General features: G+C 39.4%; 9 protein-coding genes across 9 annotated transcripts; 5 read left to right on the top strand and 4 right to left on the bottom strand.

Annotated features, from left to right (window-relative positions):
• Window positions 1–1,112: 1,112 nt before the first annotated feature.
• BDF20DRAFT_834426 (kinase-like domain-containing protein) lies at window positions 1,113–3,415 on the bottom strand (the record flags this gene model as incomplete). Its single annotated transcript, XM_053078737.1, has 6 exons — window positions 1,113–1,457; window positions 1,545–1,872; window positions 1,982–2,376; window positions 2,479–2,740; window positions 2,886–3,312; window positions 3,385–3,415. 6 exons carry the CDS (start codon window positions 3,413–3,415, stop codon window positions 1,113–1,115), a joined length of 1,788 nt encoding a protein of 595 aa, XP_052936964.1.
• Window positions 3,416–3,691: 276 nt separating this feature from the next.
• BDF20DRAFT_862932 (uncharacterized protein) lies at window positions 3,692–4,782 on the bottom strand. Its single transcript, XM_053080639.1, has 3 exons — window positions 4,463–4,782; window positions 4,153–4,366; window positions 3,692–4,060 (listed from the first exon to the last, which is right to left on the bottom strand). Exons 2-3 carry the CDS (start codon window positions 4,364–4,366, stop codon window positions 3,960–3,962), a joined length of 315 nt encoding a protein of 104 aa, XP_052936963.1. The 5' UTR covers window positions 4,463–4,782; the 3' UTR covers window positions 3,692–3,959.
• Window positions 4,783–5,375: 593 nt separating this feature from the next.
• On the top strand, window positions 5,376–5,724 carry BDF20DRAFT_817315 (uncharacterized protein; the record flags this gene model as incomplete). The annotated part of the gene is made up of 2 exons (XM_053077241.1): window positions 5,376–5,577; window positions 5,660–5,724. 2 exons carry the CDS (start codon window positions 5,376–5,378, stop codon window positions 5,722–5,724), a joined length of 267 nt encoding a protein of 88 aa, XP_052936962.1.
• A 599-nt stretch (window positions 5,725–6,323) lies between these two features.
• On the top strand, window positions 6,324–8,545 carry BDF20DRAFT_425419 (uncharacterized protein). Its single transcript, XM_053075422.1, has 5 exons — window positions 6,324–6,356; window positions 6,436–6,778; window positions 6,852–6,944; window positions 7,001–7,737; window positions 7,812–8,545. Exons 2-5 carry the CDS (start codon window positions 6,700–6,702, stop codon window positions 8,268–8,270), a joined length of 1,368 nt encoding a protein of 455 aa, XP_052936961.1. The 5' UTR covers window positions 6,324–6,356; window positions 6,436–6,699; the 3' UTR covers window positions 8,271–8,545.
• Window positions 8,451–8,765, top strand: BDF20DRAFT_862917 (uncharacterized protein; the record flags this gene model as incomplete). Its single annotated transcript, XM_053080638.1, has 1 exon — window positions 8,451–8,765. A coding segment is annotated over one exon (288 nt), but the record flags the coding sequence as incomplete, so codon positions are not given.
• Window positions 8,766–9,768: 1,003 nt separating this feature from the next.
• BDF20DRAFT_862907 (P-loop containing nucleoside triphosphate hydrolase protein) lies at window positions 9,769–11,344 on the top strand. The gene is made up of 4 exons (XM_053080637.1): window positions 9,769–9,950; window positions 10,057–10,150; window positions 10,279–11,064; window positions 11,144–11,344. Exons 1-4 carry the CDS (start codon window positions 9,900–9,902, stop codon window positions 11,185–11,187), a joined length of 975 nt encoding a protein of 324 aa, XP_052936959.1. The 5' UTR covers window positions 9,769–9,899; the 3' UTR covers window positions 11,188–11,344.
• Window positions 11,345–11,377: 33 nt separating this feature from the next.
• BDF20DRAFT_862900 (peptidase family C78-domain-containing protein) lies at window positions 11,378–13,798 on the bottom strand. The gene is made up of 5 exons (XM_053080636.1): window positions 13,652–13,798; window positions 13,494–13,513; window positions 12,951–13,182; window positions 12,643–12,885; window positions 11,378–12,541 (listed from the first exon to the last, which is right to left on the bottom strand). The coding sequence occupies exons 1-5, from the start codon at window positions 13,683–13,685 to the stop codon at window positions 11,535–11,537; spliced, it is 1,536 nt and encodes a 511-aa protein (XP_052936958.1). The 5' UTR covers window positions 13,686–13,798; the 3' UTR covers window positions 11,378–11,534.
• Window positions 13,799–14,650: 852 nt separating this feature from the next.
• On the bottom strand, window positions 14,651–19,328 carry BDF20DRAFT_425039 (uncharacterized protein). Its single transcript, XM_053075421.1, has 4 exons — window positions 18,490–19,328; window positions 18,244–18,367; window positions 17,208–18,151; window positions 14,651–17,127 (listed from the first exon to the last, which is right to left on the bottom strand). Exons 1-4 carry the CDS (start codon window positions 19,023–19,025, stop codon window positions 14,808–14,810), a joined length of 3,924 nt encoding a protein of 1,307 aa, XP_052936957.1. The 5' UTR covers window positions 19,026–19,328; the 3' UTR covers window positions 14,651–14,807.
• Window positions 19,329–20,158: 830 nt separating this feature from the next.
• Window positions 20,159–20,647, top strand: BDF20DRAFT_834419 (uncharacterized protein; the record flags this gene model as incomplete). Its single annotated transcript, XM_053078736.1, has 1 exon — window positions 20,159–20,647. The coding sequence occupies one exon, from the start codon at window positions 20,159–20,161 to the stop codon at window positions 20,645–20,647; it is 489 nt and encodes a 162-aa protein (XP_052936956.1).
• Window positions 20,648–20,678: the final 31 nt, after the last annotated feature.

The raw sequence follows: 20,678 nt of genomic DNA, 5'->3' as shown, positions 1-20,678 counted from the left end.
GCGTTGAGTGCAATCCTATCTAATGTATATTTAGAGACGATACTCTCCTTTTTTCTTTTCAAATTTACAGAAAGACTTTCTCTTTTTTTCCGATTCTTTCACTCCATCCCTTTTCCTTTTTGCTAAATGAGCTGTACAAGGTGATACAACTAATTATTTTCAAGAACAAGGTTATGTCAATAGTTTTGTACACTATCGACTAAAAGTCCATTTCTGTTGATCATCCTTCCTTCATTTAGAATTAGACCATATGGAGGACGATTGCAGTCTTACTACACTACACGCTTTCACCACTACTTCCTTCTTTGTCCACAATGCGTAGAATTACAAATACCTGCTGTTCGTTTTTATTTGTCTTTGCCAAGGTCTGTAGAGAAACGCGCAGAGTAAAAATGTGAGAGAGTAGAAGAGCTGCAGTAGAGGCTACTATCTTGATTGTTATTTGTAAATCTCAATCTCAAGAAGACCTCTGTAGAACGCAATTCCCACTGACTCTAGCCATGGGTTGTAGCGAAAAAGTCTACAATCGATTTTTCTATTCTTATTCATGAAAGGATGATAAGACTTCTTTAAAACTTTGAAATAGCTCTACTGTCTTTCTCCGCAACACTCGTCTGTAGTCTCAGAGTAAATAGATCCTCGTACCTCTCGACGTACTTCTTGGAACTCCAAACCTGGAACGCCTTGTTGTCAGGCACTTTCATGTGTCCTAGACATCTCAGGTCAGCAAGGCAAAAGGAAAGTTATTGTAAACAGCGCAAATGATGCGTAAAGCTATTTAGCTGCTATAAGTTTTTTATGCACCGTACGGCTAGTACCGTTTGAGAGATCTCAGAACTGATAAGACGTTTCTCAATCAAAATTAAATGAAAATAAAATATGAAAACACAGCTACTAACCATGACAGTAAAAGAAGTGTAAAACAAGTCAAAAGAAAAAAAGAAACAGGACTTCCTCCTTCACGCCTCCATAGAAATCATCTTTTTTGGTGCTTATTAACAAGGAAGAACTCTTCAAAAAGATCGTTGGCACTAAAAAAAAATCAAAAAAATCATTCCCTCCGTCATAACCGAACTAAAAGTAAACAGAAAAAAAATAAAAAAAGAACTTCTTTATTTATACTGTGGAGTTCCTGCGCTTCCACCTATCACTGAACCTATTGTATAGCTTTCACCCATAACACCGTCATTGGCTGGATTATAAGTAAAACCTGCAAATTGTTCCTGCATCGTACTAGATATTTGTGAGTCGTCCATAACAGATTCTTGAGGTATTTCTGAAGTAAATTCGTCATCAAAGTTAGTGGTATCGTAGGCTGAATCCACAGAAGGTTTGTAGGGCGGTTGAATTTTCTTTTGGTTTAACAATTTCCAGTCGATGCTGGCAAAGAAAGGATGATTTTTGATTTCTTCCGATCCATTATTACCTAATCGTTCATTGGGGTCACGAGTAAGAAGCTAGAGGAAGCATGGGATAGAAACAAAAAAAAAAGTCAATTTCAGTACACTGATTTCATTGATTTTTCCCTAAAAACAAAACCTTACCCCTCTTAAAAGCGATCTCGCTTCTTGACTCATATCATCAGGAAATCTTAATTCATCTTGTAAAATCTTTCTGTACATCTCATTTGTATTTTCATCGTAAAACGGAGGCAGACCTGTCATCATTTCGTACAATAAGACACCTAGAGTCCACCAGTCGACCGTTTTTGTATAACCTTGACCTAGTAATAATTCTGGCGCCAAATACTCAGGTGTACCACAGAAAGTATTGGTTCGATCGTCATCTTTCATGTCTAGCTTACATAGTCCAAAATCACATAAAGCAATATGTCCATTGTAATCAATCAAAATATTTTCGGGTTTAAGATCACTATCCGAGAGGAAAGAGGAAACACGTGTAAGTGTTCATCAAGGAATATTCATTGTAAAAAGGAGAATAAGAAGAAGAAGAAGCTAAACGTTTCTCGCATCCTACTTACCGATAGACAACATTGAAATCGTGCAAACATTCTAAAGCACTTAACAATTCTGCAGTATAAAACCTGGATCTTTCTTCATCGAATTTGCCTTCCAATTGTAAATGATGGAACAGTTCACCTCCGTTAATAAATGCCAACACCAAATAAAGCTTATCAGGGCTTTGGAAGGCAAACTTTAATGGTACGATGAAAGGATTTCGAATCTTTGCAAGTACGGTCTTTTCAGCCATCGTGTGGGTTACTTCTGATCTAGAAATGATACGTGATTTACGTAGAACTTTCATAGCATAGATACGGTTGGTATCCTTTTTACGGACCACATAGACTTTACCAAAACTTCCACGACCAATCACACGTAGTAAGTCAAATGAATCAAAGGTAATAGGTGAACTTGTCTACAAAGTTGAAGGGAAAAAAGATGTCACCCGATAAATAAAAACGTTCACTCTCCTTCTTTATGGAAAAAGGACACCCTGTTCACAGATTGAGCCACCTACCTGCTGTGGTCTGTAACATAATTGAATATGAATGGATCCAGTGCCTCCTGTAATATTCAATATTTGATCTTCAATCTTGGTCGACGAGAAATTGGGTTGAACTTTCACTCCACCCAAGAAGAAGTCGTTGGTTGCACTACTGTTATTACTCTTATTAAGACTCAAATGCAGTAACTGTTGCAAATGTCTTGACTGTTGTTGCTCCGTGGGTGGATGACGCATGTACATAGATATTGACACTTCTGAACTACAAGATACATCACTGCATTCGATAGATGAAAGAAAAATAAATTCATGTTAAATCTCTTGGTCACTCTTTCTCTCTCTGTGCGGGAGCATCATCCAATTGTATGTCTGGGCAGTAAAAAATAAATAAATTGCCAATGCTCGTCCCATCCTTCACTTACAAGTTGGCTCTATATTGATAGACGGGATTTTTAGCATCCCCCCCTAAAGCATCAATCAAAACTTCATTTTTGTCAAATTCCAAAACGACATAAGGCAACCACCAGTGTTGCTGCTTGCGAATCAAAGAGTCTCGATTACTGCTCGAACGATTATTGTTCGTTTGTTGGTTAATGGGGACATAGGTTGAGTCGGGTAAAGTGATATTGGGTGGTGAGGTAATGTTTCTTGCTTCACATATACGGATGAGTAAAACACCTGACTTGGGTTCGACTGCTGTTGTAGTAGAAGAACTGGTGGAATGACCGGAAGCTGAAGATGGTGAAGGAATTCGTGAACTGTGATGACTAGGATGAAGGTGACTAGGATGATGTGGAGATAAAGTTGAAGAAACAGACTGTTGCTGTTGCTGTTGTTGCTCTTTGTGCTCTTTTTGAAAAAAAAAGGGGTGAATGTTGGACTATAAGAATAGAGGAAATGACGAGTATTTTGCGTACTTACTTCTAACACCCGGGAGTTTCCAAGAATTCATCTATATTAAATTTAACGTATAACACTTAATGGCTGCGGAAGAGGATTATAATTGACTCTATTGATATACCTTTCTATCTTGTTACAAGTTTGAATGCAAAGAACAGTGTATGTGTGTGTGTGTGTAAATGTGTGAGTATGAAAGTGTGTGTGCTTAATAAAACAGAATAATTGAGACAGTAAGGAGCTTAGTTTCAAGAAAAAAAAAAAAAAAAAAAAAAGAAAGCAGAGAGAGCCAAATGTGGACCATGTGTTTTCTTAGGTTTATTTAAAGCATGTGCTTGAAAAAATTAAAAAATCCACAAATCAATTTTCGCGGAATATCTCAGAGGCTGTCCCTTAGAAACTAAAAAACGCTTCTCCCTCTCTCCTGACTCCTACTGCGTGCGGGAATAGCCCATTTTTTATTTCCTTATTTTCCGTTTTTCAGCAGTGAGTAGGTAAGGTTGCGTCTTTTGACAAATCAATGTTCTCAAATCTAACATAACTTTATTATAGCTTTTCTTCAGTGTACCATGCAGAATGATAAGTGTGAGATATCTTTTTTAAGCAGCGATACGCTTCATAGAATGTACCAGTTGGCTCGATAATGGTATACCAAAACGTTCTGAAAAAGGTGTTCTTGCACCAAGGAATCTTGCCCATACTAAACATACAGTGCAAATGAAAACAGAAAAATGTAAGGAAAAAAAAAAAGTCCAAAACCACACAAAAAGCCTTATTCAAATTATACTTTACGCCAAAATGAAAACTTCTTTCCTAACCATTTGCCCACGAAGGGAAACACTACCACGGAGAAGAGTGCGTTGATTTGTTGTTTGCTCTCTTCCCATTCTGCCTCTGCGTCATAAGAATAAAGACTGTTTTCGTCATCCTCTTGCGTACTGTATTGTTCGACATTGAGTTCATCGTCATCTAGGCTGGCATATGGGTTGTTGTCGAAAACCGACATCTGTTTAAGGGTTCAAGGGGCAAAAGAATTAGACGCTATGTTTTCAAAGTCTCTGAGACTACAATAATATGCTCATCCTTTAAACTAATAGTCTACCTCTTTTGTAGATCTATGAGAAATAAGCAGATAAAAGATCGCTTCCACTCAAAAGAAAAATTCCAACCCAAAAGTTTCCATCTGCATGATTTGGGCCCACTAAAGTCACAAAGGATAATAACAACGACACCCCCCAAAATCTTTAAACCTGCTTCTCTTCATTCAGTCTATTGAGCACTTTCCTCATCACTTCATACCCATCTTCTAGAGACCCATACTTGACAGTATCAAATGGATACGAAACTTTTGTCAAAGCTAGACCTTTTAGCAGACAATACCTTGTCTATTGTCTTTGAAAGGAATAGATTGCGAGATCTAAAGTAAGAAACTTGGTTTGCCTTTGTTCTATGCATCTGTCGCTTTCTTCCCTTCCATAGATTGACGTTATATCCAACCAAACCTCAAATTAGATTAAATGTAGATAAATATGAGAATAATATAGACAAAAACATGAAGCAGTTAAGAGAAGGTGTTCAAACACTGGAGACTCAATTGTCTGAAGAAGAACAAAGAGGAACCAAGTAAAATGCAATCCAAAGTAGCTACAAAAGAAAAGCAAACAAAGGTGAAGAAAAGAACAGGATTTGTAAAAACATAACACTTTCTTTGCTTGACTTTTAGAGATACCAAGACGGATGAGAATAAATTGATCCAACTGCAGGTCAAAGTGGATAAACTAGATGCAGTCCTAGGCAACACTCAGGACGAAGCAACAGCGAGGTAATAGCTAGACCTATGCTTCTGTATGAGTCTGTTTTACTGACAATGTAAAGAGATTAGGCAACTACTGTTGGGCGCTGAAAACAAGAGAACGACTGGCACATCAGCAAAGTTCGCAGATGATACCCATATCGTTATACAAGCAGATGAAAGTATGGAAAATGGACAAATATTACAATTACAGCAGCGTATCATGGAAGATCAAGATCATGATTTGGATCAACTTTCAGATGCTATAAGACGACAGAGGGAATTAGGCCTCATGATTGGAGACGAGCTAGAAACACATGCTCAACTTATTGATGAGACAGAAGAAATGGTGGATCAAACAGACGAACGATTAAGACGAGCCCGAAAAAAACTGGATTATGTGGGCCGCAGAGTAAAGAATAATAGTGAGTTGAATTGATACACTTATTGTGCGTATATCTATCTATACAGTGTGGCCTAACCTTTCACTTTAACTTTGACTATTAGAATCTGTATGCATAGTCATTGCACTGATCATCATTTTCTTCGTCCTTGTTGCCTTGTTTCGATAGATTGTCTATTTTCATTTTTTGTGGATCTCTTTTTTTTTTTTTTTTTTTTTTTTTTTTTAACTTAAACGTCTCCTTGGTCTCCTTTCACTTATCATGGTATACATCACTCTTCAACAGGCCAACTGTATGTTTCATACCAGCACAACGAAATTCGATGATTTATTCATAGCTATTGAAATAATAAACACGGAGAGATGTCCTATAATGCTCGTCCCATCACGTTATTTTGTCGTTCAATAAAGCGTCAAACTGCTCTGCTTTATTAGGCATGGCAGTAATTGATCATTTAATTTCCCTAGAAGAAGAATGGCATATGTTCCAGCCAGTTTGTTTATTTGCCATCAATATGGTAACTGATGTGCCATTTCCACTATAAGACTTGTGACGCTCTAACGTTGGGGTAAAAATATGGAAGCATTAAACCATCGGAAGGGTCCGATAATATAATGTATTTCGAGCCGCATCTGAAATCTCCCGTATTACAGTGTTTTAGCTTCAACTTTACACTTTATACAAATTTTATTGGACAATTTATATATTTAATTTAGATAATTTTAAATTATTTTAGGATGAAATGGTATAATATTCTTGGACGATCTATTGAATAAATAATTGTAGACATTACTTTGAAGGTCAGTGGACATTTTTCAATAGATAGTGGCATTACGTTAAAGTACTACGAGACGTACTGAGTATTATAGTGTGACACAGGTCTTATCAGCAATAGATATAGGGTTGCAGTTTACGAGACTCTATTTATGGATCATATGAATTGATCTACGCGTTAAACTAATCCCAGACACGTTCTTCCGCCACGTAGATAACGGTTGTTGTTGTCAATCGTAACAAAAAAATAGATGTTGTCAAACTCGAAGCATTTACAGATAAAAATATGTTTGACATCTTTCCTCTGATTTCCATCTTTTTCTTCTTCTTCTATACTTTCTTTTCTCATCCTGATAGCTATTACTTACCATGTACAAAGCCCAAATCTTGCAAAAAATTAAATCGGTGGCAGAAGCCCATAAGAATAAAGTCAAAGATGAGTCCTTCCGTAAGTAACACATGAGCGCGAAGCCACAAATAAGTTATAGTGGTAATCCTCAGATTATGTTTTGTATGACTAGTAAACATCGAGTGCAAGGATTGCAAAACACTCGGACATTTCAACAAGGCATACCATGAATGCAAGTTTTACAAAACAGTTTCTGCGGCTGATGGTAAGCATCATGCTCTCACTGCAAGACAAGTTTATGTTTGCTTAACGGAAATTTAGTTGGAAGTAGCGGCAAGAAACGTAAGCAATCAGCTACAATCAAGGAAGAAAAGAAGCAAGCAAAGAGAAAGAAGAAGCAAACAACTGGAGATATCAAGTGTATCAGTTGTGGCTTAAAGGGTCATTCTACTTCTCGTTCTCTCGAATGTCCCAATCACATTGCTTCAAAGGAAGAAGTTATTACCTCGACGCTTGGAGAAGGCTCCACTGTATTCACGAGGAAGCTCCCTCTTACGTCTGCTGTGAAGCCAGCGTTTCGCGAACAATTCCAAGAAAAAGTCATCTCTTGCTGCTCTGACATAAGGAGAATAGTATTCTCTAGTCAATTATTCGTTAACTCGTACCTCATTCATTATCAGGAGAATAGAAGGAATGCTAACAAAGGCGACAAGAAAGACACTGATAAAAACAGCAACAAAGGCAGTAAAGAAGCCAACAAAGACAGGTCTATTCCTGATGTATTCTGCCAGCAATCCTGGTATTCAGTAGGTCAGCTAGTAACGGGCAAGCAAGTTACTCACAAAACGGCATTATCCGAGGACATAAAACAGTATTATACAGACTTCAAGGCAAAGTTCCCTACTATCGAAGTAAAACACAAGCTGACCGTGGGATATAGCCATTGCCTTACAGAGGCAGCAAAGGAATTGAGCGTCTCTTACACGAACTCCATTGTAGAGCGCTTCGAGCAGCGCTTAACAAAGTTCCTTACTTACAAATTGAGAACTATGCTCCCGGTAAGGCTGTAACCGAGTACCTTCTTAATGCTCTGCTGTTTTATTCATTTTATTTCTCTTTATACACATTCTAGAATATCAAACGCACTGATGTACAAAGAATTGTACAGCTGTATTGTTACCAATCTGTCTGTCATGGTCATCCTCATTGGCCAGAAAACCTCGAGCTGGCGGCCGTTGACAAAAACCGAATTGAATTACTCTGCAAACAATTTGAAGAGTTCATTCCAGGAGAAGTAACCCTCGTTTCTCTTTCTGCTGCTCCTGCAAAGTTTGTTAATGCGTTATGGAACATACAGTTTACGTACGAGCAAGAACATATACAGCATAAACCGTCCGATGTCCGTGTCCTACCACTTCCTCAGCGTTTCTTTCTCTTTCCTACTCCATCGCTGAAATGGCGTTTCATCGCGATAAGTATAAACGCTCTTACACCCTTCATGTTTCTCAGAAAAGTTGCCAAGGGTTATACAGCCCAACTCGAACAATTCTGTAAAGTCTTCAACTTCAAAAAGTTTGGCTTTAAGAGGTAAAACTATAGAAGAACTTCTTCAGCAAAATTATGCCTAATAGTAAACACACCCCTATTTTTGCTTCTGTCATAGTCTAACCGCTTTGAAGGAAAGTTCTGATGTAATGTTTCGAAACATAGTTAGGTCGGACGGCTTTACTGTAGACTTTTTGTTCAGCCGCAAAAAGAAAATAAAAGAAGACATGACCATTCATAATCACACCTTGACTTTGGAAGATTTTTCTTATGACGAAGTACAAGACAATTACAGACCCGCTTTCCTTGATCCAGGGCGAAGATCTGTCTTCACAGCGGCAATCGGACTAGATCATAACAAACATCAAGTACGCAGCTGCTCTACCAAGGAATATTATCATATGACCGGAAGTATCAGATACGCTGCAAAGCTGGAAAAGAAGAAAGCAGGCACAATTAAAATGATCGAAAGTGGCATACCAACCGCCAAAACTTCTATCATCGAACAACATGATCGTCATGTACAATATATGTTGCAGCACTTCGAAGCCTTGTCTTCTTTTTACGACGAGAGAACTGCTGAAGACAGATTTCGTTTATACCAGGGTAAAGAGCGTGCTGCCAACAACATGGTCAATTTGCTTATTAATGGAACCACAAAGTACAATAAGCAATTGAGGTTGAAGAAGAAGAAAGATCGAAGCAAGTGGCCAAAAGAAGAATACCGACAGAATGGCCTTTTGTAAACGTAAAAAGAAGAAGAAGAAGAAGCAAAAGGTTCCAGAAGAGAAGGAAGAAGCAGATGCGAGAGAAGTAAGCGATGTTCTCGCTAAGAAAGATAGGTAAGGTTTTTAAACGATAAGCAATTCATCCACTATTCGCAGAAATATTGATAGAACTCATGCTTTCTACAGTAATCCCTTGAAGAACAAGTGGAAGCCTGAACCCTTTAGTGTAGGCGACACTAAAAAGATCCCTTTGATTGTAGTTGGTAATGGCATGTTCGGGAAGAGTGCAGTGCCCATCAAAGGCCATAAGACTGGTGTCGTGGGAGTTCTTTGGCGTGCCTTGAAGCGAAGAGAGGCTGCTGGCGATTTACTGACGATAACAATTGATGAATACAAAACCTCTCGAATATGCAATAATTGTCGTTCCAACAATCTTGAAGCATTGAAGACAGTTCCCGGCCAAAGTATCCTTGCCTGCAAAACCTGATCGATACTTTGGAACCGGGACGTCAACGCTGCTAAAAACATGTTGACAATTAGCGTTTCGATCTGGAAGTCAACGGGAAGACCTGCGGAGTTTTTTAGAAAACCAAAATCACCCGCAACAACCACTTAAACACCACCCTCTAATCGCCAGCACGAAGCTGGTTTGATTTTTACAGGTAAGCGTCTCAATTTTTGTGTAGTTCGATCTTGAAATTATAACTTGATGGTCTCAAAAATTTACTTTTTTCGTCTAGTTATATTGCGGCTTCGTCTAAACCCAAAGCTAAAAAACTGTAGTAATATATTCAACCGCCCTCTTTCTGATTTTCAGTGACCGCCAATTCCTTTTTTTGTAACGATCCATAGAGACTGCACAGACATGTATCAAAATCCACTCTTTCTTTCTTACACTGAATTCTTTTTTATACCTCCACCTTTTTCGGCATACCTAGATATTATAAATGTCACCCACCGCTGATGATAAACCTGAGAATGCTAATGAGCATTGTCCTGTAAGCATATTTTCTTGTAAAAAAATGATCCATAATGGACACTTGTAGTGACGATTTTTCCCTGATAAACATGAACCATTTGCATTGATATGGGCTAAACTCATAGGGTGTAGAAAGTGAAGAAGCTGGTAAAGCGGAAGCTTGTGCCGGATGTCCGAATCAAGCTATTTGTGCGTCGGCACCCAAAGGACCTGATCCAGGCATGTACACTATTTTATAGATTTGTCAAGTGAAAATTCTCTGCTGCGAACCACTGGCTGACATGTGGGTCTTTTTTTTTTTTTTCTTTTTTTTCTGTTCCAACACACCCCCTTCTCAACCATCCTAGATATCCCTGTCATCACTGAACGCCTTTCTGGTGTCCAACATAAAATTCTTGTTCTTTCAGGTAAAGGGGGTGTTGGCAAATCCAGCTTCACTTCGCAACTTGCCTGGGCACTGGCAGGTTACGAAGATGAAGATTTACAAATTGGCGTCATGGACGTCGATATTTGTGGGCCGTCTATTCCTACAATCATGGGCGTTGTGGACGAGCAAATTCATCAAAGCGCCAGCGGCTGGTCTCCCGTCTTTGTTACTGATAATTTGGGCGTCATGTCCATCGGCTTTATGCTGCCTGATAAAGATGATGCCGTTATCTGGCGTGGACCCAAGAAGAACGGGTTGATCAAACAGTTCTTGAAAGATGTGGATTGGGGAGAGCTTGATTACTTGTTGGTGGATACACCACCGGGTACTTCAGATGAACATTTATCTTTAGCTTCCTTTTTAAAAGAAAGTGGCATCGATGGTGCTGTCGTCATTACGACGCCTCAGGAAGTGGCCTTGCAAGATGTGAGGAAGGAAATTGATTTTTGTAGAAAGGCCAAGATCCCCATCTTGGGTTTGGTGGAAAATATGTCGGGATTTGTGTGTCCCAATTGCCATGGTGAAAGTGTGATATTCCCTCCTACAACAGGTGGTGCAAAAGCGTTGGCAGATGAATTTGGTTTGGAATTGCTGGGTAAAATCCCGTTGGATCCTCGAGTAGCCAAGAGCTGCGATATGGGACAATCATTTTTGGATGAGTATCCTGAGTCACCGGCTAGCGAAGCTTATTTGCAGATTATTGAAAGTAAGTAGTGGGGTCTGCTGAATGGTCTGTACATAAACACAAAGTTCAAAATGTTCAACCTGTTTCTTTGTGATCATAGGAATCAGAGACAAGTGTGAAGGTGCCATTGAAGAAGTTGCGTAAATCATCCAAGTTATTTTGAAAACTTTTACCGGTCTACCGGTCGTCATTGTACATTGTATATATTTTAATCAAAAGCAAACATTTATTGTATTAATGAGAAGATATCTAAACAATAATTAGCATAAATACTTTTTTTTTTTTTTTTTTTTTTTTTTTTCCTTTCAAGAAATGATATACTAGGGAATAAAGAGCTTGAGGGCGTGATTCTAAGAGAGATAGTGAGTGAGTGAGTGAATGAGTGCGTGCGTAAACGTGTGTGTATGTGTGTGTGTGTGTGATGGTGGGGTGAAAGGGGAGGGTGGGGGGATATAGGAGCAATTAACTTAATGAAAGGGGTGTAGAAGGCTTTAAATAACTGTTAAACTTGTAACGTTTTTCATACGTTCTCTTTCTTCCTCGTTCAGCAGTAGACTTTTCGATGAATCAAAAGCCATTTTGCCGTTTTCATTTTGCTCAACGTGACCAATCACCAGAACACTATATTGTTTGTGTTTGCCGAGGGTTTTATCGTCTACTCTAAAAGGTCGTAAAAGACTAGAAGAGGGTGAGCTGGAAGAGGATGACGAGGAGGAGGATGCAGATGTATTGCCGGAATGTAACGCTTTGGAAGGTAGTTTTATTTTGGCTAAAAACCGTTTGGCTGTGCTTGTATTTGTGTTTGTCGTATTAGATGGTGATAATGAGGAGGATAAACGTGCAGGTGCAGGTGCAGGTATAGGTGATGATGTATCCATATCTGAAATGATATCTATTTCTTCATCTTCATCTTCTAATGCGTCATCCTCTCTATAACTCGTACCACTACTTAGAGGACTACTTGTATTACTGCCGCTTCCACTGATGTTATGATGCTGTTGTTCAATGGGATCATTCTCATCTTCACGTTCTGTATAATGAACATCTTCCAGATCGTCTTCTTCACTGTCTTCCGCATAGCTCGGCGGAGGTTGGTTTCTATAAGATCTCAAAACCCGTCTTCCTGGATCAAACATAATCAAATTTCTCTTTCCCGATTTCAGAATCTCTATGCCAATCACGGTCCTGCTATGACCTTGATGCTGCAAATAGATAGGCGGTCTATTGGTGATGTACACATTATTCTTTTTATGGTTGGGATGATTGCTGTTGTTGTTGTGATGATTATTTTCTTTTTCTTTCACCGAGTCCATAAAGTAAGATTGTATCCAATCCAACAAGTCTTGGTGTAGATGTTTGGGTCCAGGGTGGTGAAAATCAATGATGGTGGACCGTATACCAAGGTAAGTCAATAAGGTATACACTTCAGTTGTGCCAATCCATTTGCGGGTTTTAAAAACGTGGTGATCTAACTGAGCAGCACCTAAGCTATCAAAGCCTATGATGAAAATAAAATAAAGATGATATCATTTAGTAACTAAAAAAAAAGAAAAAAAAAAATGACAGGGAAAACCAAAGATGGAGCGCTGGTTTGCGTACCTTCTTTCCAAGCTCTTTCTATTAATAACTGAATACCATGAATATCAAATACATTTTTCAATAAAGGTTCGCCATCCACTTTCTTTCTTTCCAAATAACTCATCAACATTTGACAGTTTCTATAACCGCAGCCCCAACCCAAGTCCATAAAGCCTGTTGACAGATGATCTGTCAAGGGACTACACAAATAAGCTGATAAGGTGTCTGCTTTTTTGAAATCAGGTTCTAAACGAGGTATGATGCCTACAAAACAAAACAAAATAAATGTGAGCAAACGATTTTCTTACTGTCACTGATCGTTCATTTACCTGAAGTCCGACACTCTTTGTTCAAGACGGTGAGTTGATTCCAAAAATATTTATCTTCATTCAAGATGGATCGAACGGTTCTGCTGTTGCTATTCGGTCTCGGTTTTTTATGTAAACTATTCATAGTGTCCTTTTTATCAAGATGACAATGGCTGGTCGTTGTCTCCTCGTTCTCATTATTTCTATTATTATCTGCTTCCATCAATATACTATCGTCTGTCGATTTCTTTCTCTAAGTGTATAGATAGAATGGCCCAAAAAAAAAAAGGAAAAAGATTTTTGATTAGAAAGCCATCAAAAATAAGGGGTCTGCTTTAAGTGATACATTTTAAAGCGGAGATAGAAAATTCCAGGCAATTAGCAATAAGGAAAGTTAAAAAAAAGCCCATTGCGTAGAATGAATAGAGCAAAACACACATAACGTAAAGAAGGATAGAAGGAGTGACAAGGTTATGTAAAGCAGGAATGGCAGCCACTGAAAGCAAAAAAAATGAGCGCTGCCTATATAACAAATGACTATTTATGTCAAGTGAAAATAGGTACCTTTAAACTGATCTTGACATCTATGAAAGGAGCGTAGTTGACGATGAGCGAAAAAAAAAAATAGAAAAAAAAAATATGTGAGCCTTTCTCCAAACAGACGGCCTGACACACAAAAAAACCAGAATTTTCACTGAAAATTGATGAGAAGACTGTTTTACCTTCAGTAGTAAGAGTATGAGTTGTTTGTGTCATTTTCAGCTAATTTCGATTTTATTGAATGTTTTTACAAAAGTTGCAGAGTATTTTGACAGGATATAAAAAAAAGTAGTATTAGACGGTTCAAATTAAGGAAGAAATCAGTGAAGAAAAAAAATAGAAAAAAACAAAAAATTTTGGTTTTTTTTTTCTTTTCTTTTTTGGTCTATTTTTCGGTTGTTGCGCTGTGCACTTTGAATTCCGAATAAAAAGGAGAAAAGCAAGGCAAAAAGCAAAGCGAGGGATGATGCTTGAGCTCATTGTCATTTGCTTTGGTTTTCTTGGGTTTTTTCCTTTTTTATGTTTATGATGACGCTGCGAGAATAAGCAACGCAAAATATGACCTTCACCACACAAATATAAGCTTATGTGTTTCCGTATTGAAATTAAGAGTGCTGCTTAGAATACCCCAATATCTAGATCGTTACCTCTCGTAGCACTGGAGAATGTGATAATGAAATCATACAAATGACAATCCCCTGACCTTCAAACTTTTTTGCTTGATTCCTATTCGATCTTTTCTTCAAAGGACAGCAAACCAGACAAGAGCCTTTGACCGATTGCTTAATTTAGACTAGGTAACACAATGACCTGTCCAATGAAAAGGCTTCCTACGTTCCGAAACACGTTTTTTGAAAAAATTGATTTTTCAGATGGGTTTCAATGCGAGAAGAAAAATAAGCGCGTTTCAATACGCGCCAGTTTCCTCCATAGAAAAAAATACGCTGTTGTTGCTGGTTTTTTTTTGCCCCTGAAATAACCGAAACTTTGCCTTGGTGTTTAACCCTGTAAAAGTTGAAATGCATGCTAAGGGTTGCGTTTCCGAGTTCATTCGAATGGGAAGAAGAAGAGCCATAACATAAGGCAATCCCAACGTGCTGTAAAAAAGCAATTCAGTCTTTGATGCTTTTATTGTTCTTTTCAACAGAATACTGCCATATATGATACAAATTATTAATGTAAAAGAGGATGTTTGAAAAGGGATGGTGGGGGGATATACAGTTAAAGGAAACAAAAAGAAACAAGAAAAAAAGAAAATAATATAAATAAGTTCTATGTATACACGTGCGAGCTGTACAAAAAAAAAAAAAAGATGATAAAGAAAGTAAAAAATGGTGTCTAATGGAAGAAGTAAGGCGATGACTTTACTTCATTGATGTCGAAATCACCACGTTCTGGTAATGGTGGGAAGGTTAATGGCTCCCAAGAATACTTGAATTTGGCGTTTCCACGTCCCTTCTTTGCCTTTTTCTTTGGCGCTTCTTCTTCTTCTTCTACTTCTTCTTCATTCTCTACCTCGTCATCGCCCTCGAAATCTTCGCCTGTGGTATCATCATCTTCTTCCAACCCAAAGATAGCATTCAATGCGTCCTTCTTTTCTTGCTCCTTTTGTTTCTTTTCGCTTTCCAACATGTCATCTAATTGAGAGCTGTCGTCAGCAAATAAGATAGAAGAAGGTGTGTTCTTCTTGTTCTTTCGTGCTTCTTCCTCTTCAATCAAAACCGTTTTTGGTACACGATAATTCTTGTAACGTTCTTTAAACTCGCTCATCAAATTCTCCATGATGGGCTGGGAATGAAGCTCGATAAACTGATCTCGAATCACCTTGTTCATTTCATCGACATCGCAGGCATGCGTCCAATAACTGTCGTGAACGGAAGCAAATGTCATACCCTTTTTATGACAAGCGACAGCAGACATGAGCATATGCGTGGCATCTAAAGAGTGGATAAAGTTGGGAGGGAAGGCTGAGCTTTGCTTCATCGCATTGACAGGTCGGGAAGCATCCGGATCTTCAATGAAAACAGTTTGTAGCAACGTAGACACTTGTTTTTTGCCCGAGCGACGATAAGGCTGAACGATAGGCAGACCAAGAGGCGTGGTCCAGATGACGGAGGACATTTGGTTGCAGGTAGGATTACGAGCTGAGAATTCCTTGGCTTTTTTCTTTCGAGAATGTCGAACCTTTGCCTTCGTCTCGGACCCTTCGGCCTTTTGGAGATGCTCACCACCAGGGACGACACCAGCAAATTGGAGGGTTTCTAAAGGCACACTTCGCGCAATACGTCTCGCTGAATTCGTCAGCCAATCTTGTATACGATGGGCACCTGAGAACATTTCGCCCAGGGAAGAGAAAACGGCTTTAGCCAGATAACCCGAGAGGAGATAGATTTTATCACGGGGAATGTTGGGATTTTCCTTTAATCGGTTTTCCAACTGAGCACGAGCTCCCACGAATGTTACACCATACACGTTGGTCATGACCGTTTGCTTGACCACTTTACGACTGATGTTGCCTTGAAGCAATTGGGCGAGCTCATCACCCTGAGCAGCACGTTCATCGATTTGTTTGTTGACCATATCGGCCACGCCCGTATACACATCGGCAGGACGGTCACCGGCGGCCAAATTGACAGCACGGGCACCGGCTAAATCACCACCCAGAGCAGCGTAATGTTGAAGACCATTGCAGGTACCGTCTTGGTGAACAGGCAGTTGAGATTTGAACTCTTCAGGGTGACCACTGCGATAGGCAGCAGCTACTTCATAACAAGCAGCAAGACATTGCCAAGGGTTTTCTGCCTTCAACCACCATCGCTTGCCTCCCAGAGGATTATCCACGGAATCAAGAATGTTCTCCATATTGTCCACTGTGAATTGCTCTCTTTCCGTGAACGAATGTTTATCAAAACCAGTCAAGTTGGCTAAATGAATCTTGAGCCATCTCCAACCACGAGCACCCAGCGGTTTCGCTTCGTCAAAGTGGAGCAAACCACGACATAAATCGTTCCCGAGATGATTCAAGGTAGGCGGCATAGGATAAGCACGACCACGGAAATCCATGTTGTGGGGGAAATACATAGGAAGGTTTAAGAAAGCACGCGCTGTTTCTACTTTATAATTCACATCACATCGAAGACTGTGGTTGTTCCTTTCCGTGGTTTGTATTTGTTTCACAAGTGTCACCCAGTCGAACTTGGCTTTAGGATCTGTATCGTAGTTGGGAGGCTTGGGAGGTAAAGGTGTATACTCTTGGAAGGCTGGAGGAATGCAAGCTAACGCTTCACCTGAATTCCACACATCCAAGATGACTTTAAACACATTTTTGTTCACTCTCCAGCGGGTGGAGCCCAGTACATCGAGACCGGCCAATACTTTTTTGAGATGATCTTTATCAGAGGCTTTTTGCAGATAAATCAGTTGCTCGTTGGCATCTTTGATTCGCATACAAAGAGAAGGTGTCGAAAGGTAGCCACCACTGTTGTAAGTTAACCAAGGACGAGGGTGCACCAACATGGGCAATAAACGGGGATGCAGGGTATCTTTGACAGGCTCGCGTGAAAGCATTTGCGTCAATTGCTCAGAAAATTTGATAATGCCCACTCTTTTACCATGAACGTACTGATAAGTATGGAAGAAGGCTGGAATGTTTTCAATACTACATCCATTTCAAAAGAAGAGAGTTAGTTTCTCCGCCCTCATCTTTTTTGGACCATTTTTTCCTAATGAGAAACCTACATTTTCTTTCCCGTTTCAGGATCTTTACTAGGTACAGGAATCGTTGCTGCTTCTAACAGTAAACTTGTCAAAACACTGCCCACTTTGGCACGAATCGTGCTCGGCCAAACAGGGTTCCAATCCTCAGCTCCTGTTAAACCTCTTTCCTCGTTCTTTTTCTGTAATTTCGACATGGCAATACTGAATGTTTTTTCGCTGGTAAACACATGGGACACCTTATCGCCGCCTTTCAGAGAACTGCCATTTCTCAAAGCATTGGACTTTTTCAATCGGACTGCATTGTATTCCATTTCAACCGCTTTTCCTACTTCAAGTAATGCACGCGCTGTTTTCATACCATCTCCTATACCCGAAGTATTGTGTAGACGTAATAATTCCAATATAGTAACAATGGATAAAGTTTGTGCTGGCAATAATTTTAAGAAGGGTCCATAAGCGGCTCTTTCCGATTCTTTCGCACCTTTTACATTGTCACAGCGTTGAATTTCCTCCTGAATCAACGGTACCAATTGTTCATGCCAATTCCACATGGTACGCTTCAACGGCGTAAGATTATAAGCATTCAGTGTATCACCACGTTCTAAATGTTGTTCTTTGGTGTGAAGGAGTTTTTGTAGAGCCATTTCATAGCCTTGCTGTTCAAGACCGAGTTGAAGTTCATGAGGATCCATTTTCACAATAGCTTTTGGATCACGTAAAGCTGCCAATTGTTCTTGTAAGAATTGAACACCAATGGCTTTGGTAGGTTTCACTTCGGGTATATTTTCTACAATCGTATTCGTAGGGGTCATTGTGGAGGCGGTCGTCGTGCTATTGCTTGTTGGTGCCGTGTCCATCAAATAGGGTTCTGCACTTTTACCGAGAATGCTGTCCGTAGCAGATTCCAATTTGTTGAGTAGCTTTTCAACTTCCACCTCTGTATTGCCTTGGCTGGCTGAGATCATCTATAAAGGATGCGCGCACCAGAAAAAAAGCAATTGAGTCTTTAAAGATTCAATGTGGGTTCTCCCCCCCCCCTTTGAGTAGTGACTATTACCTTTCTAAAGAGTTGGATATCTTCATTGTTCAGGTATTGCGAGTTCAGCATGTCATCAATCGAAAACCCTTCCTTCGATGTCATTTCAACCAGTAGTGTTCTTGCTGTATGATAACTTTCAATTCTATATTCATAAAATCCACGGTCCCATTGGAGGTTCGCATGAATTGAGAAAAAAAAAAAATTCAACATTTGTACAACTCTCTCTTTTTTTTTTGAAAAAAAAAAAAAGCCAACAACACCTACCTTAAGAATCCTTTGATAATGATGGCAAAGGTATTCGCATCAGCATTGATACCGTACGACCGCATGTTATCGAACCATAGTAAACATTGCCTTGTCATGGGTTTTACAGGCGCCTCCACAAATCCGTTTAAAAAAGCATTATAAATATTCACATCCGCAAAGACTTTCATTTCCTCGGGTCTCGTTCGAAATAATTCAATCATGATACGCTCTGCTCGTTGCATGTTTCCTGTCATCAAACAGGCCTTCAAAATCGAATACTGTTCAGCTATGGTAGAAGGTAATACTCTGGCTGTTTCTCTAAAGGTTGCTAATCCGGGGTTGGGCAGAATAATAGGTTCCGTATAGTATGGGTATGGTTGAGACACTTGCGTAGCCACCGCTGTACTGTTGCATCGATGAATTGTGTGATTCAAAGCAGCTTTCGACAGCAACAGCACCGCTCGCTGTGTACGAGGACATTGGTATTGACGGCATATGGACAAAGAAAGCTGCTGTTTCTTTGAAATGGCTTGCCGAGCAAACGATAAGGACATGCTTCTTGACTATAGGATGAATGACAAAAGGTAAAAAGTTTTTGAAGGAAGACCTTATACAGGAAAAAGTAGTGAGCTGTGCTATTTTGTATCGTTGACTCTCTTCCTTCTTTTTTGAAAACTGTAAGCTAAAAGTACAGTGGTATCTAGAATAAATGAGTTGTAAGAAATGAAAAAAGTAAAAAAGGGAAAAGAAAAAAATGAGGGAAGATCAAGCTGTCAAGGGTTGAATTACAAGGTATTGGGCCTCTTTGATCGTTTTTTTTTTTTGTTCAGTTGCCCTTTGCGACTTTCCAGTTCAGAACTGCAAGCTTATTGGGCAGAATGGAACGAAAATGCGGGCGGACCTGTGGCTTTTTTTGAAGGAACGATGTATCTCCGCCCCTGGATTTAAGGTAGCATAAGCCTGGGTTGGTTCCTTGAGAAAAGACAACTCTCCCCTCAGACTTACTTACCAATCAACTGTGCGAAACCCGTTGCGGTTTACGGTAGGAAAAATGCTAAAGTTTTGCAAGTCAACACACCCTTCAGATATATAACTTTTTAAAATGGATCACACTTTCTTGCAAAGTTTTGATTTATTCATTCCTCTTCAACGACATACTCAATGTCTTTTCCTAAATATATCTGTAATGCGTACAAACGTCTATTTTATCTCATTCAGATAGAAAGAACTTCTTTAGCTTCAGAAGCTGCGCTGCGCACTTTCCTTGGAAGTAGTATTCAACTAAACTCAACCAAGCAATCAACAATAGAAATGACAGCAGCCTTATTTAATTGGACGGGGAGACAGCATCCGCTGGCTAGCTTCTGGTTTAATGAAATCTTTTACCTATAAAAGCCTTCTGTATCTTTCTAAATTCGACAAAGTGGGGCAGCTTCCTCTTTTTTAATCGCTGAACAACCCCCCTCACAGCGTATTCAGCGGGCTATAAAAATGACATTGTCAATTCTACTCATCGGATGGCTACCTTGATTTTAAACAGATACTCCTTTATATCATAACATTTTACTATGTTGGAAGAAATAAGAATGTAAAATTCAAGTGATCCTAACGATGCGCTGCTTTTTCCTTTTTTTTTTTCTAAAGTGTATGTGTCGTTCTTCGCTGACTAGATCATAATCCATTCATGATGAACGAGACAACACCTGTGAAAATACAACAACCGCACCATAAGCACACGAACACTGCAGCAACCTTAGAGGAGGAAGAGAAAGGCGAGCATATCGAAATTCTTAACAAACAGCAGAAGAAAAGGAATGATTTTATCATTGAAAAATATCTGTTTTTAATCGGCTTCTTATTCCCCATTGCATGGTTTATCGGCAGCAGCTCGTACTACGGCAATTTACGAACGCTTTCTTCGTCCGCGTTTATTTGGAAGAAACGCTGCAGAATAGCCGCCACCCTTTGTTTAACCTCGGGTATTGTGGTTTGCGCTATTGTTATGGTTGTCAATCCCAAGTTGTTCGGTCTGAAAACAGCAGAATATTACGCCTCTGCACAGACTTCTTCCTCTTCCAACACGGCTATCCGACCTGGTGTCCCTTTGATCGGTACCAATGATTGGGGTGATACAGTTGCTGGTCTATCGATTAATGATCAACCGGCAATTACGTAAGATTTTTTAGCTTACATTTTTATGGTCAGAT

The sequence above is a fragment of the Mycotypha africana genome, assembly GCF_025528875.1.
Source record: "Mycotypha africana strain NRRL 2978 chromosome Unknown BDF20scaffold_4, whole genome shotgun sequence".
Lineage (NCBI taxonomy): Eukaryota > Fungi > Mucoromycota > Mucoromycetes > Mucorales > Mycotyphaceae > Mycotypha > Mycotypha africana.
Note: the sequence above shows the minus strand (reverse complement) of the source record. Positions and strands in the feature narration are given on the sequence as shown.